The sequence below is a fragment of the Eulemur rufifrons genome, chromosome 16 (genome assembly GCF_041146395.1).
Source record: "Eulemur rufifrons isolate Redbay chromosome 16, OSU_ERuf_1, whole genome shotgun sequence".
Classification (NCBI taxonomy): Eukaryota; Metazoa; Chordata; class Mammalia; order Primates; family Lemuridae; genus Eulemur; species Eulemur rufifrons.
Window position 1 is genome coordinate 12,941,332 of NC_090998.1, and position 18,537 is coordinate 12,959,868.

An 18,537-nucleotide genomic window follows, 5' to 3' on the forward strand; every position below is an offset into this window, starting at 1 on the left:
GCCCGGAGAGGAGCCTGTGCCCCCGCTGTGTCCATGGGGGACCACAGTCCCACCTGATAGCCTCAGTGGGCCATTTCTAGATGTGAACCTGACCCTGAGTGCTGTAGGAGCCTTCTCATGTTATTCCACTCTGCGAACAGCTCCTAGGATCACATTTAGCAACACTTTCGTTGGGTGCCTACCCAATGTGGATGCAGGACACTGTCACAGGCAGTGTGGAAGATGTCTGTGCTACGTGTCAAAGCACTCAGTGATGCCTCTCTCTTCCAGACTGTGACTTCCAGAAAAATTCAGGTGCACCATGAAAAGGTGAGCCCCAATCAAACTACCATGAATTTGCTGTCCTCCCTTTCTCCAATTTCCAGACAGATAAACCAGCTCTATAAGACCTTACGGGCAGGAACTGTGTTTTACTACTCTTTTTATCTCCACTGTTTAGCCCAGAACCTGGCACAGAAGTGATCATTATAGGAGAGAAGGGAATTCTGGATGCATGAGGTTGGGATGGGCAGAAGGACATGGAGCTGTGGAGGAAAAGGGTGCCTCTTTGGACTTGTACTTTAAAAATGTACCCTTATTCATAGCCGGTAAAAACCATGCTCAAGAGACGAGCTTTGGCTTAAGCATGTATTGTTGGTAATAAACTAGTAAGGTAGGGCTCAGCCTGCTCTCCAAACCCACTTAATTCCTAACACTGCTCCTCCTCTACAGATGACCTAACCACTTCTTCCAGCTCCTGGCCAGCGCCTTGTTGAAATGCCTTGTTCTGCAGCTCTGAGTAGAAGTCAACTCCTTCAGAGACGGAGCGGACGGGCTGATTGTGGTACTGGTGGTAGCTGGTCGAAGGACCTGCTGGGCGTGCGGCACATGACAGCTGCTGCAGGAAACACTGGTGGTGATGTGGCAGGCAGTTTGGGTTTCCTCTGAAGCTCTTACTGTGCTTGCACTTGAACTCCAGCACCATCCTGGTGTACGTGTTGAAGGTGGTGACAGCCGATGCCATGCAGCAGGTAAAAGAAACCCAGGCCGTGCTAGGGACAAATGTGCAAGAAAATTGGACAGTAAGAATTTGACTTTCTTGAAAGAAAAATGCCATGATCTCTTCTTACTAGTGGACTAGACTAACTGTGGGGGCAAGAGAGCTTAATTTGGGTCAGTCTTAGTTAGGCATGTTCTGAATGTTTTGGAGTAAAAGAGAATGACTTATGTAGTACTAAAATCAGACAAGCTTAATGCACTTATTTTCACTAAGTTGATTAGTTATGTGTGCCATGCTCTTTTATTCCTGGTGTGTCTATATTATGTGTGTATGTGTATATATTTGGACTCCTGTTTCCCAAGCTGCAGTTACCCTGGTAAAATCTTCAAGATTCCACAGACTTGTAGCTCAACCGTATGCAGTAGACATAGACTAACGCACTCCCTCCCTTTCCCCTCCCAACACACACACTTCCTGCCACAGATTTTCTGCCACTCAGATGCCCGGAGGAATCATCTCTCTCCACCTTCCTTTGTTTTGAACTTAGCAGACTTAGGGTCCACAGACTTGAGTGTCTGAGAGAGTCATTCAGGAAAACGTCTACTATAAATCTGGAGGTATTATAGGTTGCCCTAGTGGAATTTGCCTCGTATGAAAATAGTGTGGTTCTTGGCTGAAGGGAATTCATAATGGATGGGAGAGAAGCTAGAGATGAAGAGAAGCTGGATGGATTCAAGAAAGAAAAAAAGATACCAGGGAACTGTATCAAACACATTCCTAAACACTTGGAAAGTCAAACCCCTAAATCTCCCCATGGTTTTGGGAAGCTCAGGAAACAGGAAGTTTTGTGAGGTTAGGGAGGGATTGCGTGAGGCCAAGTGGTGGTTGACGCCAGGCCACACGCTGGCACTGTCTGTCCCTATCTGCTGCCTGTGACAGACTGAGGAGGTTCAGGCTGGGATGCTTCCCATGGGGGTGGCACAAGCCCTGCAGTTGTAATGCCAAGAACGGCCTGAAGAGACACAAAGGGTGAGAAACAGTGGGCCTGGGAAATGCATTGAGCAGATGCAGTGGCTGGTGGACTAAAGACTCCGAAGCAACGTAGTGTCCCACGAGAGAGGGGAGAGCGCCTCGTAACACACAGGGGCAGGTTTCCATATTGCCTTCTTAGAATGGAAACTTGAGCCCAGCACTGTGTCTTTGCAGTGCTCTTAACTGAGCACTCACCCCAGACAGTTGATGTCAGTACGAGTTGGCAGCTTCGCCCTGAATAAAGAGTGGGCAACTTCGCCCTGAATAAAGAGTGCTCCTCAAGGGAGAAAGTAAGGAGCTCCTAACCGAAGGGAACGTTTAGCTTGAGTGTGTCTGCTTTGTCGCGATTACTGCGTCTCTCTTTTTAAGAGAAATCTAAAACGACTGACCCGTTAGTTCTTTAAGGGGTAGAGAAGGGTTGTGGTAGGGAAGTTTTATTTCTAACACAGTTTGGTAGAATAAGAATGGAGATAAGAGGAAGAAGTTACTCTTCATTACAGGAGAAGAGTGAGCTGTTCACTGGGAATGGAATTCAATCCAAATTTCAAGACTAATTCTCCACCTCTCTGTCCTCCAATACCTTGAATCATAACATTTAAAAAAAAAGCATCATTTCCATAAGCCATACAAAATCAGTCTCCTTTCCCAAGGGCAATATACGTATCAGGTGAAGAAGCAATTGCTGCAGCTGACCGGACAAGACAGCATTCTCCCAAAGCAGACCGGAGGAATCCTCTGAGCACCTCCGCAGAGGTGGGGAAAGAACAGATGTGTCCTGATGACCCAGCCCTGTGTTTGGCGGACAGACTCCTGGGCTGAGGGATGAGGAGGAGGCAGGAGGACAGAGCAAGCCTCGAGTTAGGGTGGAAACCTAATGAAGGCTGGCCGGGCAAGGGGCCAGAAAGGTTCAGGAGGTAACAAGCACTTACTAGAAGGCCCAGCCATAGTTCCAAGCATGGGGTCTCCAGTCTTCTGGACCCAAGTTGACAGTTGCCTGGAAGACCTGTGAGTACATCATATGGGCCACCATCCCCAGAATGCCTGTGGAGGGAACAGGAAGGCAAAACTCTTAGAGAAAGTCTGCCCCGCCTTCTACCAGGAATCTCATTTTGGAACAGGCTCATTTGGCGTCAGGTACAGCCTATGTTGGGGCATCTGGTACCCTTATGCCTCTACATTTCCCAGAAGACTAATCGGCAATGGGGGCTTCTTGACTGTTCATCTCTGCAGTGGGCTACCCTGGACTTCAGGCTGAGAGCCCTGGAAAACGTGTCCAGGTCCACGCTGCACCCAGGGCGCTGTGCCCCTTTGTTTATCCCCCCACACTCCCAACGTTGGCTTAATTCTTCATCTTATAGATGCATCTCCCTCTCTATCCAACAGAAACCACTTTCGAAAAGCTGTGTGAATGTCACAACTTATTGAGAAAGCTCGCAAATAAAGGAACCTAGAGGCATTTTTTAAAGTACATAATGATCCCACACACAATTTCTTTTTTTTTTTTTTTTTTTTGAGACAGAGTCTCACTTTGTTGCCCGGGCTAGAATGAGTGCCGTGGCGTCAGCTTAGCTCACAGCAACCTCAGACTCCTGGGCTTAAGCGATCCTACTGCCTCAGCCTCCCAAGTAGCTGGGACTACAGGCATGCGCCACCATGCCCGGCTAATTTTTTTTTTTTTTTGTATATATATATTTTAGTTGGCCAGATAATTTCTTTCTATTTTTTTAGTAGAGACGGGGTCTCACTCTTGCTCAGGCTGGTCTTGAACTCCTGACCTTGAGCGATCCACCCGCCTCGGCCTCCCAGAGTGCTAGGATTACAGGCGTGAGCCACCGCGCCCGGCCTCCACACACAATTTCATATGTTATTTCAAGTAAGAATTAAAGGTGCCTGTACTGTTTCTCCTACTTGCATCCTTTATACCACACCTTTGGGCTCCTCCTTCCCCCAGCTAGTGCTCCCAGGGTGGCTGAGGACCCCTCTATCTCCCACTTTGGAATCACTCACCCGACAGGACAGAGGATACGGCAGCAAAGGCGCTTAGCTTGAGTCTACAGCCCGGGTTCCCCGAGAGCAGCAGGTTGGTCAACAGCAGGAGGAAACTGATGAATTGAAGTCCAATGTAGGTGATCTGGGCTCCCAGTGACAGCCATAGTATTTCTGTAGAAGCAAGAGGAAGAAGGAACTCTCACCCTGAGAGTTAAATAACTGGACAAGTGAACATATGACACCTAAGAATTAAAAGCCTAGCAGAGTCGAGAAAGGGAAAATGAGGCAAAGCTGAAAGCAGTTAGGAACATCACTTCATTTCTGGTCCTTTGGCGTCACCCACAGCTCCCACTCTGCACCCAATATACAATCAAGGACACTTGCCTGACTGTAAGTATTAATACTGTTAGGGAGATTTGAGAAGAAGTCATCCAATTTTCGTAAATCCTATAGGGATGTAACTATCATTAATTATCATTTTTGTCTCTTTTTCCTTATTGAATTTCGGGACAGTTTTGTTTCTTTTTTCCTTCTTCTTTCTTTCACTTCCTTCATTTTACAGAAGAAAAAAATTGAAGGAAAGGGAGGAAAAAGGCTAAGCTTTTCAACATGGTTACTTGGCAACAGGCTTAGGGTAGAGCGCTTGGTGGTTTTCTATTTGTGAGCCTCCTTTAGCCCTGCTGCTCCTAGTTTGCATTCCTGCATATGAATGAAAGCCAGCTCTAGCAGGAACCCGTGTCACCCAGGGGGCTCAGAAGAGGAGAAAAGCAGGAGATCGCAGTGCAGCGCAGATCCCAAGAGAAAGAGAGAGCCCCAACTCAAGGTAACTACTGTGAATTTGTATCAGACACATACTTGCCACAGGCCCCAAGGGAAGGTAGGGGAGGAGAGCCTTCTCCATCAACCGCTTCCCTCCAGATCGGAAAGCGGGGTGACATAGGCCTTGCAACGTGGCAAATTCCAGTAGTCCTTTCTCACCTCTCTCGGTGGGTGGTGTGAGTTCAATGAAGCTTCGACACCTCTTCCCTGAAACAAACCAGGTGAAACCTCCTAGAGCCTCGTCCTGGGACCGCTGGCGGGAAAGCCCCCCCTACCCCTGCCCTGAGCGTGGCAGGCGTTCAGTCAGTGTCCCTTTCTGACAGCGGGAAAGAATGCATGGGTGAGTGGGTGGCACAGGCGACAGTCAGCCCAGGTTAATTGCTCTCTTTACTTTCTGATGAAGAAGAAGACGTTTCCCTGAGAGCGCCCGCACAGGTTAATGTTCCCATTTCCCATGTCCAGAAGAGTTAGTGATCTTAGTTCAAATAATACCTTTTGCTGGCGCTGTAACACTGGACCAAATGGCTCTAAATTGTTTCCAGGACTGGGGATGGTGCAGTGCTAAGTGGCACAATAATAAATATAAATGTAAATACACACACATTTTATTCTTAGCCCGAGTCGGCAGAAGTAGCAGAAAAGAGCATTAGAAAAACCTCACTAGCAGGTGCTCTCTTCCCAGGCCTCAAGGTGACCTTGCAGTGCTCTAAGCAGGGAGGAGTGTCCTCAGCACCCACTTTGCTGGGGTGACACTGAGTGGCAGGAGGCCTGGGAGGGCCTGCCTTCCGTGATCTATTACAGTCACCCTCTCTGGCTTTAGTTGCCCCCCTTTTAAATGCGATGATAATCTTTAGAGCGAGAAAACACTTTGGGGCAGGACAGGGGAAGGAAGAGGCTGTAAGGCTGATCTGCTGTGATCCTTCCATCTCATCCATGAGAAAATCAAGGCCTATAGGAATGAAGTTATTCATACAAGGTCACAGCTGAGCAGAGCTGGGACTTTTTCTACAACATTCCTCTCTCCTTGTTTTGTTTCTAAACAGCCATTCTAGTTCACTAGACTGGAAATTCTCCTAATGTGAAAGGTCTCAATGAAACTTTTAAGGTTAATGCCATTTTAAACATGCTATTTTAAACCAACTAGTCTACTAAAGAGGGAGGAGGTGAAAAGCCAGAAGGACTTCTGACCTTATTAAAAGTGGACCCCTCTGGAGAAGGGACACAGACAGAGGTGGAGGGTGCTGAGCTGGCAAGAGGGGGCATTGCTGGGCTTCCCAGGGCTTCCTTTCCTGCATAAGATCCCTCCCCCCCAATCCCCCACCCCCCATCCTCCACCCTCAAAAATCAGGCAGGTGGGGGGGGGAGGAGGCTACCTGGTTCTTCCAAGGTTTCCTCACAGGATAGCCACATGCCACTCTGGAAGCTAACGAAGGAGAAACGGTCATCGCCGGCCTCCCAGCTGTAGTGCACCACCTCCTGGGTTGATGAATTGGTGAGGTCGCCATCCAAGGACATTGGCATGTCAAAGCATTTGGCTGCCAGACTTTTTCCGCACAGGGGCTTGGGCACCTTCTGTGTGCCCACAAACCAGGAGTTGCTGAGCAGGGATACTGTGGAGAGGCTGAGTGATAGCAGGCTGAGGAGGGCAGACAGGAGTGTCCGCTGGCCGGAGAAGCCCTTCGGGAGCTCCATCTGAAACAGACAAACACAGTGGGGGAAGGGCGCTCAGGTCATGCCAACAGCAACAGGCACAACCAGCCTCTGAGTCTTCTCCAGGGGCCGTGGGGAAGCGCGGCTTCAGGAGCAACCTGGAGCAGGAACCTATAGGGTCTTAGAAATCAATACCCCAAAATGAAGGCCTGAGAAGCAGCTCTCTCTGACCACCTCCTACCCTCCCGTCTCTGGCCTTTCATTCCCTCTAAAGCTAGCCTACAAACTAAAATTCCTCTTCTCCAAGGCAGGTCACAGAAACCAGAATTCCTTTTCCCCAGAGCCAGCCATAAAACCTAAAAATATCACTCTAACTTTCCTCCCTCCTTGCTGTGTAAAAACTGTCCATAAAGAAATAATTATCCAACCCACCTTGTTTGTAGGCCATAAGACCCCCTCTTCTATAGCAGGTCCTGCCCCATACCCTGAAGGAAGAAATGCTGTACAGAGAGGCCAAGAAGAATCCAGACAGACCTTGCTGGGTTTCCCCACTTGGTCTATTAGCACTAGATCCTACCCGTTTTGTCCAATCATATTTCTACATGGCTATGTATGCTTAGTTGAACTAAGCATAAAAATGGTTTCCCCCCCTGTATCTTTGGGTCTCCATTCTGAAGGCTCCCATGTCATGTAAAATATGATCAAATAAATCTGTGTGCCTTTTCTCCTATTAATCTGCCTCTTGTCAGTGACTTTCAGTGAACCTTCAGAGGACAAAAGGGAAGTCTTCCCTTGGCCTCTGCACACCCATAGCGATGATGCTTATTCGAGTTGGACCTTGTGCAGTTCCCACAGAAAAGAAGTGGTGATTTTCTTAGACTGAATAATGACAAGGACTGGACTCTGGGCACGTTATACAACAACACACAGAAGTAGGGATAGAGGTGGCCCACCAGATAAAACAAATTACAATGAGGGATGCAGAAGTCAGAATGAATTGGATGTGACCATGTGGAAATCTTCCATTTCTGTCTCAGAAGGTGAAAATGGTGTCCACGTGGCCTCCAGCTGCAATCCCTAGGGCGGGTGTGTCCGTGAACTTTTGTGGAAGATGCCGTAATGACCCCACCGACAGCACCTGCTCCAAGCAGCAGTGATGGGTTTGCCTGCGGCCACTAACTGGCTCCTTGGACTGACACGGATTGAGCGAGAGCGTGAGGGTGAATCACTGCAAACTCTTCCACGGGAAGAGAGGCTTGGAAGGGCTTCAGTGACTCTCAGTGTGAACTTTCTCGATGGCGCTCTTTTCACATGTATTTGTGGTCATGTCTTATTACTTCCCCTCCAAGACTTCAAACTGCCATTAGGCAGTAAATGTGTCTCTGTTACTTGTGTCTTTCCCACCGCATCTAGCACAGTATTTTGCAGGTTTGACATTCAACACTAAACCGCTTATTCAATCAAGGGTGGTCCAAGTAAGCATCAGATAGCAGTAACCTCAGTCGGAGTGTGGTCAAGCCACCGAGGCTACTATACACAAGGTTTAGGAGAAGAATTGGGAGCGCTCCAAATGCTTTTGTGGTAATTGTTTTGGTTTTGTCTTCATTGAAAGGTAGTAGCACTGACTTGCTGAGGTATTTGCCATTGTAGCAAAGTGAGTTATTGGTGGCCTGGTCCTGCATTATAGATTCCTCTGAAAGGCATCTGGGGGCTGGGGCCACCGAATGAATGTTAAACTGGAAATAAAGCCCTGATGGAAGCTTCAGGATCTTGAGGATAAAAGAGGGCTGCGAACCCATTGGGATGTGGGGATAGCAGGACCCCTAGGGAGGAGATGGGACTCATGGTTCTGGCACAGGCAGTGACCTGGGCCCTGCTTCGGTCCACTGTCACCAAGATGACAACTGCACAAGGGAGGTGGCCGAGTGGTGCCCATGGGGGCTGGACACCAAGATGGCGGCTATGGAGCCACGGAGGGTACCCATGGCCAAGCCCTGGGTCAGCAGGGAGGGACCTGGAGGGCCCCTTTCAGTGTGGTGCTGCGCCAGTGTGTGCCTCACAGCAGGGACACAACCCGTGGCAGCAGAAAGAACCACGGCCCACTGGCCCAGCAGCCACCACTCTCCCTGTCATCTTCAACCTAAGAGAAGAGAAGGGCGACCTAAAAAATGACCAGTATTAGAGATGCCAACTTTGTTGAGTGGTGGCTTGGAGCCAGATTTAATTTGATTTAGAGAAATAAAGAAATTGGATGGGGGGTGCACTTTGGGTTACAGAGCAGACTACACTCAATTAATACTGTTATATTAATACAGACTGAACAGAAAAGAAATCCATGCTTAGTTGCTGACAGATGCTTCTTAAAGTTAACCTTCTGGAGCTTTCCAGGCAATCCCTCATATCAGAATTAATCTGACCTAAAGCTGCTTAGCTTAAGAGTCATAAATAAAACCACAGCTAAGTGGACAGGCCCATAAATCTGCCTTTCCTATCACCCCCAGCTTAACAGTTTCTACATTTAACAGAGAACTTTATCTTAGAAATATAACAGTTTGTTCTTTAGAATTTCCAGGGACTAAAACAGTGTATACCACAGACAAAGTACATATTATTTATGGCAGTAAGAAATACATAAATTTCCAATGTACATAAAAACCAATATACAAAACATATGATAAAAACACCTTCTGGAAGGCAATCTGCTAAAATGATTTTTTCTTTTTAAAGCACTCAACAAATTAACTCCACTAAGAATTTAAGGTTTTAGTCATTGTTCTGTTACTAGGGGTGATCCTTTTCAATTATTCTTATATTCATTGCTCTAATGGGAAATGGAATTCCAGGCAGAACATCTTCACATCTATAATCATTCTGTATAAAGATTGCACTAAGATGTAGGCAATTCTAAATTTTGTAACCTTAGGGTTTGTTTTCAACAACTATTTTCAATCTCATTTGGTTTGGAAATTCGTCTGCTATCACATCACCTCAGAGGTTAAGTCTACACCCAATCCATTTCAAGCTGCCCGTACTTGTAAGTTATTCTCCAGCTTACTCAGACATAAGAAAGAATAATGAACTCCACACCAAGATACAGACACCTGTGGCACCCAAGGTGACAATCCATTTAAGGAAAAGGTGATTTGAGAAACAAAGCATGAAAAATAGCTTGGACTGAAGCTCAGAGAGGTTCGTTCCAGAAGGAGTGTCTACCAGGGACAGGCACAAGGAGCCCTACATTCAAGAATTATCTTCATGATAATCGAATGATAATCTCACTTACGAGCCTTTTCAAGAATTACCTTCCACACCTATAGGGCCATGTCCTTCATCCCATATTCCATCCATTTCCCAAAACATGCCTTTTCTCTCTAGGATCCAGATACCTCTTGAATTGGAAGAACAAATCTAATTTTGCAATGGTTTCCTTAAAGTGGTCCTGAAGAAGTAATGGCCATAAGAAAAGCTGTATCTTTGTGAATGCTGGCAGATGCCATGCCAAGGCGACCCCTTCCTCTCTAGCAAACGGACAGAGTGGTTTCTCTGACACTCTGGGGCTCAGATCATTAGGAAGTGCGTAGGTGCCAATATTATCAGCAACGCTTCTGACAACATATATTAACACAAAAACTCAGAATTAGCAGAGGTTAGTAAGGACAACAAATTGTTGAGAACACACCTCTGAAAAGAACCAGGTGCTAGTAGCTGTGAAATCTATCTCCTGACCAAAAAGAGGGGAAGCTAGTTACCTTGGCCGTGGTCAGCATCTTGCGGCTTGTCTGGAAGGAGTGGAGGATGCCATCTGTGCTCCAAGTCCGCCGGTTTAATGTCGAGAGGATGAAATCTGCCTTCCCACCCTCCTCCTGGTCCTCCCTAGCCCTCCCCTCCTGTGTCATATTCACCGAGTGCTCATGATTAAATGCTGCCTCACAGGGAACACGGGCATTTAATAATCGACAAGGCAATCACTGCCCAGCTGTTCTGGGAGATTACTCCAGAGAACTTGCCAGTGGGGATCTGGGATTAAGCACCAAGGACCAAGGGCCTGCATTTGCAGAGGAAGGACTCTTTAGAAAGTAAACGAATGTTTAGTTTCCATCTGACTGCATTCTCTAGGTAACTGGTGTGAATGGGCTGGGCTTGATTTTAAGGCACTCACAGAAGATACTGCAGGGTCACCATTACTACAAAAGTTCCCATCCCCTTGGATAGGGTTTTCCATCCCTTTGAAAAAGCTCTGCTCTCTGCAATGTCAAGGCCTCTCGGAGCCATGGAGAGGAAATAGCTTCCTTGTCCCATGAGTGGTCACCCCCTTCTAGTTAGCAATATTAGAAAGGATTATTAAGTACCTCCCTCCACACAGGGAATGCAGAGGGAAAGTGAGAGAGTTGGTTGGGGGCGGGGGGATGGGGAGAGGATGCAGATGGAGCAGCATTGTAGAATAATAAATCGCAGGGTCAGTAATACTATGGCTATTTCTCTCCCATTTCTCTCCCAACCTTAAGGCAAAGGAAAGAGAATACATTATTTTTCAAAAAAGAGTTTCTAAAACTTTAAAAAAGTAATCAACAAATCAACTCTAACAATCAATAGGAGTTGATTATATATCTTCTTGCTGCCAGTCACCCAGAAGTACAAGTTGTTCCTTCTGTCCTCAAAATTACTGGGAGACATTCTGCAACTGCTTCTGATTCCTTAAACGCTCCCTGGACTTTTGTCCTCATGCCTCTCCCGATGCTCTTTCCTTCTGCCTGGAACGCCTTCAATCTCTCTTCACCTAGTGAACTGCCTGTCTCTCATTATGATTCCTGTAACAAGTCATTCATTCTTTGAAAATGTTCCTTTTCCCCCTAAAATGGACAGTTTCCTCCTCTCCATCCTTGTCGCACTGGTACCTCTCACGACACTTTCTATATTCCATTATAGTTACTGTATTTGTCTGGATCGTAAGTTCCTCAAAGGCCTCTCCTTCATTCTAGAGCAGTAGTTCTCAATTCTGACCAAGCATCAAGAGAGCACAGCACTTTGGGAAGCTGAAGCAGGAGGATCCCTTGAGGCCAGCAGTTCAAGACCAGCCTGAGCAACATAGTGAGACCCCTGTCTCTACAACAAATAGAAAAACTAGTCAGGTGTGGTGTGCACCTGCAGTCCCAGCTACTCAGGAGGCTGAGGCAGGAGGATCACTTGAGCCCAGGAATTTGAGGTTGCAGCGAGCTATGATTGTGCCACTGTACTCTAGCCCAGGCAACGGAGTGAGACTCTGTCACAAACCAAAAATAAAATTAAAAACAAAAAGTGTATTTAAAAAAAAAAAAACCAATCTCTGGAAGTTTGGAAAACATGCAGATTCCTGGACCCTACCCTGAGATCTCATAGTTCTGGGATAAGGCACAGGAATCAGTAATTTTAGAAAGCTCTTAATATATACCCAGGGAATTCACGTAAAGTGATACTTGCTTCGCTCTTTGTGGGCTTACATTTAATGAAACCCTCTATATCCTGCCCTGCCCTTCCTCCACCTATTCCCCATTAGCCTCGAAGTCATGTTCTTGCCATTCTGTAATCGTGCAGCTATTTGGGGACTCAAAGGCAGGTTCCCTTTAACTCAGAGTGTTTGAATCAGTTGGTGTCCCAGCTGCATGAGTCCCTTTGGATCCTACTTTTGTCACTCTATATATTCTCTGCTCTCCTCAGACTGAGGTTAACAAGCAAATTTGATACAGATGTGCTCATGTCCAGGCGTGTTTGCAGCTTCGCCCTAAGGACCCTTTATTCACTGTGACAGAATTCACGCTCCTTTGGGAGAAGGAGCGGGAATTGCGGTCACCTTTTACGTCGACCGGGCTGTTGGCTCCCCGGCCACGCTGTTTCATCTCAACGCTGGGTGGCGCTCTGCCCTCAGGGTTCCCCCTCTGTCACATGCCTCCCCTGCCAGTCAGCAAAATGTGGGTGGAGGTGGCTGCCCCTCCCTCTGGGATTGCTCTTTTTTTTTCTTCATCTGGCCTCCTCCCCCGTGCTAATCTACAGAGTGCCATGTGTCAGCCTGATGGAATTCAGGGCTCAGAATGGAATTTGGGGGCATCCAGCCGCTCCCTGGAGGACGTCTTGTAGGCTTGTTTCCTGTAGCACGGTTTTTTTGCAGCCAGTTCCAGTTTCCAGTGACTCAGTAAATCCTCAAAATACTTCCCATGGGAAATACGACTCCTCGGTATCAGAAAATACAGTTAGTCGATGTTTCCTGATGAGTTTTTGTGCACATTTTTCTTCACTTAATAGTATCCTCATTCTCTTCCACCCCAGAACAGTGAACAATTCTTTTCCCTTCTGTGTGCTTACACCCTTCAAATACTTGCAGACGCTTCTCACAGCCCACTTGAGTCACCGTTTGGCACAGCCTCATGTCTTTGGATTTTACTGCCTCTGCTCATAAACCGCACCCTCGATGCCTTAATATAATGGCCTGAAGTTCGCCTTCTCCAGGGAAAAGGGGATGGGAGTGGCCGTCTTAAAGTGTGTTACATGAGGAGGCTCAAAGGTGGCTTTAGAGTGAAGCTCATGAAACTTCAGCTTCAAGGTCCCCCACTCCCTTGGCCCCTTCCGAGATCCTGTTACCTAATTTGTACTTGTAATGTTGTATTATTTTTCTTAAAGCGGGCCTCCAATGTTATATTATTTTAGGCCTCCGCAGAGCCTGGACCCACCCCTTAGAAGGCGGTGCGTTTCGTGTGCGTGCTCAGCTGGCTGCCTGCTGGATGTGACCAGGCTTGAGTCCTCTCTCCCCAAGGACCCTGGGCCACAATGTCTAATTTCCTCTTTTTGACAAAACATGAGTTTCTCTGCCTGGCCACAAAAATCAGAGCCCAGCATCCTACTCACTTCCTTTCATTGTAATTTGGGCATGCTAATATTTTTTTCTTCCCTTTCCTCTCTTAGAACAGAAAAAGTAATTGCTGGTGTCACTGCAACATAAATATAATTAGGCCAGGCCTAGAAGCTCATGATTCAGCACAGACACAAATGTTCCACTTCTCAAAACAGTATTTAACTTTGGTATGTTGGACTGTTAACCATTTCTAGATGACCTCCACAGGGATAGGGACATACCTCGCCGTTTATGACATCACAAAGTCAAGGGTGGGGACTAACCTATATTTGCTAAGGCCCTCAGTCACTATTCCTATACTCTACAAAACCACATTTATAGGTATGCATAAAAAGATACCATGGTCTTTGGACACCCACACATACTTTGTAAATGGGAATTCAATTTATTGTTTTGTGAGTACACTGCAGATTGGAGGTGATTAAATGATGGGGAAGACCGCTGGGATAGAGCAGGTTGTACCCTACACCACTTCCCCAATGCCAGAGCCCGGGGCTAAGGGCTCCAGTGGGATTTTTTTTTCGTGTTATCTATACTGGCATCTTCTTCCAAGAAAGGTTTGTTTGCCTTTCCTGGTAGTATCTCTGTCCTTCTCCCAGGAGCTAGAGTTCTGATCTGCACCCCATTAATTAACTCTTTTCTGTCACTCAGTAGACAAAGGGCTGGAATGGAGTGTGAATGTTTTGGCTGTCACTAACTGTGATCAACACGCCCCTGTTCTCTGCACCTGCATGTTCTAACTCATCAGTTGTCTGTTATGTTCATTTGACTTCAAGTTGCTTGATAGAGTAGCAGCTTTTTTTATTCATTGTTGATCATCAGAGCCTAGCAATGTTTTAATATCTGGGAATGAATGAGTGAATGGATTTGAGGTTTGTAACGCAAATAAGGCTGGCAGATACAATCAGGAAGCCTAAGGGTGAAGACGTGAATAAAGGAAGTGTGTCCAAACAGCCTTCTGTTGCTAAGGGAGACAGGATTCTCCCTGACTCACATCCATAAGAGCAGTGAGAAACTACAGTGGGGTCCACAGGTCCACAGACACACCCTGAGCCCTCTACACAGATACACCCAGAGTTTCATCAAACAGATTCTCTGCCAATACATTTCCTCTCACTTGTGGAAACATTCCTGCTTTTTCATGAGCAAAGCCCAGAAAACAGCAATGATCTCATGAACCAGTATTATCTTTAGTTCACAGAGACCCAGGGACAAACACACTGCTCAAAAGCCAGTGACAGATTGGAAATGTTATGTCCTTTTCCACGCTGGGTGATTCCCCACCAAAGCCCTTTTGGATGATGGATCTCAAACTTTCTGAGATTTTGCGCCTCTCATTATAACCTTTACGTGGGTGCCCGACATTTGATTCCTTCACAGGTGAAGGTAGGGAAGGTCTTCACACAGGACATCTTGATATTTGCCTCCCAGCCTGAAAGGAAGAGCAATGCCACTAATATGCCTGTGCTCAGTGTCTAAAATGTTTAAAACACTCCAGGATGCTTAGGCTGGGATTTCCTAGCTTCGGTTTAATTATTCTCAGCTGTAACCATGCTTAGGGGTCCACCTAACTCCAAATACTCACACAATAAAAACCACTCCAGTCTTCCTAACGTGGGTCCGGAGTTTTGGGAACACTTCTACTTATGTTCTGGGGGGAAGGACCAAAGAAAAGCATTTTGGGGGCTTCTCTCTCGCCTTTCCCTTTCCGCTTTTTAATGGAATTGTTTGAGGGCTTTTGCTAATGCAGTCATTTCCAGAAGAGGAAGCCGCCTTTCTTGCAGGCCCAAGCAGCTGGAGTGAATCAGAGGGGCAGCCACATCTGCACATCCTGTGGGGCAATCGCTCACGCGCGGGTGACGGCGCCCGCGGGCGGTGGGGCTGGGGCTCCCGGGGACCCCGGGGCGGGGCGGGAGGGGCCGCTCCGGGGGCGCCGGCGGCGGGCACACCAGGCGCCCCGCCTCGTCCCTTCCCTTCCTGCTCTCTCCCCGCCTCCCCCGCGGCGGTCTGGGCGCCAGAGCCCAGCCGCGCCCCCGCCAGCTCTCTTCTGGCCCCCGCCCGGTTTACTACGGCGCTCCGGTCGCCTAGCAACAGCGCGCGTTGCCAGGGCGACGCGCCGGGCGTGTTTTGCATTGTTTGGTTTCTTCCTCTCCAGCCCCAGCGCGGGCTGAGGACAGCGGCCCGCGGGCGCTCCCAGGGCGCAGGCCCGAGGCGCGGGCGGGCGGTCCAGGGCACCGCGGCGTGCGCCCGGGAGCCTGGTGGCGGTGGCCGCGCCGCTGCTGCCTGGCAGGGCTTGGCAGGAGGGAGGGAAGAGACGAGATCTGACGAATCCCTGGCATTCAGGCCTGTAGGCAGGGGGTCAGGAGTTGTCCCGTTGCAGGACTCCGATGTGAGGCGTTTCCCAGCCCCTAACGGTGCAGGTCCCCAGCTCCTGTTCTAAAGGAAGGGCATGTCTTTGCCTCATTTGGAGGATCTAAGAGGAGAGTCTAAGTGACCACGACCCCTCAGCAGATCTGAGTTCTAGTTGCGGCTCTACCCACGCCTAGACAGATGATTTTGGCCAAGCTAACCTCCCAGAGGGTTAAATGTAAATAAATTTGGGGAAAGAGTTGTCCTCCTCCATGGTTCTCCTGTGGAGGTCTAAAGAGATAGAGGAAGAGTGCCTCTCAGCAGAAATGAAGGGAAGTGAACCTGCACCACCGCCAGGCACCTTGCCAGATCCTTCGCAGACATCGCCTTTAAGCCTCCCAACCGGCCTGAAAGAGAGGCGGCATCTCCCTTCTACCAGTGAGGGTTCAGATTCCAAGCTTTTGACTTGCTCAAGGCCACTAAGCTAGTAAATGGTGGCGTCAACATTCACAACCTCTAAAGACTGCACACATGACTCATCACGGGGCTGCCACTCAGGAAAAGGGAGGGCACGGTCACCTTTAACAAAATTTACAGATTGCAGGCTAGATTGTGGAAACTCCTACAGAATGAGGCAGTGGATTAAGCAGACTATACTCCTCAGGTATTAGCAAACAGACTCTCCCGTGTTCCCCCTGCGTCTCTTCTAGAAAACCCACAATAAAAAAAAACAATAAAATTTACTCTAAATCCTGACTGGCTTTTTCTGTCTTGTTCACATCCACTTCTTTCTGATCTATTCACTTTGGGCTTCTTCTGAATTGGGGAAGCCACCCGAACCCACACTCACATGGCTCTTCAGAGTCACCAGCTCTGCTCTGCAGTCCCAGAAGTGCCTCTTACTGGGGTTATCCTGCCCTTCCTTTTGAGATCTCTAACTTCCCGCTGAACAACTGCACACCACCTTGCTCTCCGTGTCCAACTGTGTGTGTGCATGCTCTGGTTTGCTAGCTAATTGTAAACGTCATTTTTCTCTCCTGAGAAAATCAAGATATTGAAGAAGGAGCACCATTTGCTGTTTTAGTAACCCTTTGAGCTAAGAGTTGGCAGTTGCCAGCATGAAGGGAGCCTAGTTATTCCAGATGTGGGGCCAACCCTAAAAAAGCCAAGACTTCTCTGCAGACTGCGAGGGTCTGGAAGGATCCCTGAATTCTCTAAGACCAGAAAGCCTCAGGCTGTGTTCTCCTTCCCAGTTCTAGCCCAGAGCTGGCTTCCAGCAGGACCCTGGGGATGCTTCCCTGTTCTCTGGTGTAGAACTTAATGTCTGCTGTCTTACTTCACTAGGGTGACAAACATCTCTATCATTGCCACCACGTGGCACTGGGCCTTTACCAGGGGCCAGATTTTGGCAACAGGAATTATACAGATGTAAGGAAAAACGAAGCTATAGGACTCTAAGCAGCCCTGGGAACAAAGAGAAAAAGGAAGAAGAAATGGAAGTCTAAATGAAGGAAATGAAAAAGCAAGAGGCCAAGATATGGACACACCACGTTTATCAGTAAAAACTGGGTGAGAGTAGCACATTTTGTATAATCCTACAGTGTGTTCCCAAGCTCCTTACTGCGAGCATGTGAAATAAATTGAATGGATGAATTAGGATAACCTGTGTTAGAAACGCAATTCTAAGGGTACAACACATATGAGACGTTCACAAGATTTCAGAAATCAGTGTACTTACCTCCTGGGTGAGGCAAACATTTTGAATCAGTAGAGAGAGATTGCTCATTCACTTTTGAAATGCAGAGGCAAAGAAGTTTCAGTTCTCTTCTGCTCTGTCTTAATCAGTCGGGCAGAATGGTGTTAAGTGTGAGGATGAATCAGGTCCCCTCTTGCCAGCAGAGGGGGCAGGTGGTGTGAGGTGGGTTGGAGAGGATGGAAAGGATGTCCTGAAGGCAGGACACCAGCCTGGGCGGGGTCTGGTGACCTAGGGGGTTGACTCTGTGATGTCACAATGGCAGGCAGGGGTCTCCCTGCTGCTCCTTGGCCTCCTTTCCCCCACCCCCGTAGGATGGGTGCATGGTGGGTACCTACCAAAGGCTGATGGCTTCTGAGGTCATCCATGTCAGTGCTTCTCTTATTGTGCATAAGATTCACCTCGGGAGTGATCCTGAAGGTGCAGATCCTGAAGGTCTGGGACGAGTCCCACTTGGTGCCAGCCAGGCCACTCTGAGTCGTGAGGCTCTAGACTGGTGCCGTCACAGAGAAATACAATGTGGCCACGCATATCATTTAAAATTTTCTAGTAGTCAGGTTAAAAAAGTAAGATGGATACACACATGCTGCAATACAACAATAATATCTTCCACAATGCTCTCGTTAGAGTAGAATGTAGCCCTTTCAAAACAATAAAGTTCAATGGGAAAATATTTTATACAGCTTCTGTTTTAAAATTTAAAAATCAAAATTTTATGAATTAAAGTTAAATAAAATAAGACGTTCAGTCTCTCAGTTGCACTGTCCATATCAGAAGGGTCCACCACATGTGGCTAGTTGCTGCTGTATTGGACACGCAACTCTAGACCACTCCCTGGAAAGGTAATGACGTGCAGAAATTACCATTCTAAATGGTACCTGGTAACCTAGCAGAAATTCTCTAACATAATTTTAATGGATACATAATTAGGATTTTAGAACTATTAGCATAGAGGCATAATTCTCTCAGGCTTAAAGAGAGGGTTATTGCCTTTCCCAGGCGTCCAGCTAAGAGCCTGGCTGGGGGCCCTCTGTCCTGTGAAACAAGTCTCACTCAGTCCACCTCTGAGCCCTTGCCAGCGTC

At 47.6% G+C, this 18,537-nt stretch overlaps 1 protein-coding gene across 1 annotated transcript; it reads right to left on the reverse strand.

The window, feature by feature from the left end:
- Positions 1-688: 688 nt before the first annotated feature.
- Positions 689-6,520, reverse strand: GSG1 (germ cell associated 1). Its single transcript, XM_069490706.1, has 5 exons — positions 6,193-6,520; positions 4,979-5,026; positions 4,019-4,171; positions 2,941-3,052; positions 689-1,031 (listed from the first exon to the last, which is right to left on the reverse strand). The coding sequence occupies exons 1-5, from the start codon at positions 6,509-6,511 to the stop codon at positions 689-691; spliced, it is 975 nt and encodes a 324-aa protein (XP_069346807.1). The 5' UTR covers positions 6,512-6,520.
- Between the last annotated feature and the right edge of the window lie 12,017 nt (positions 6,521-18,537).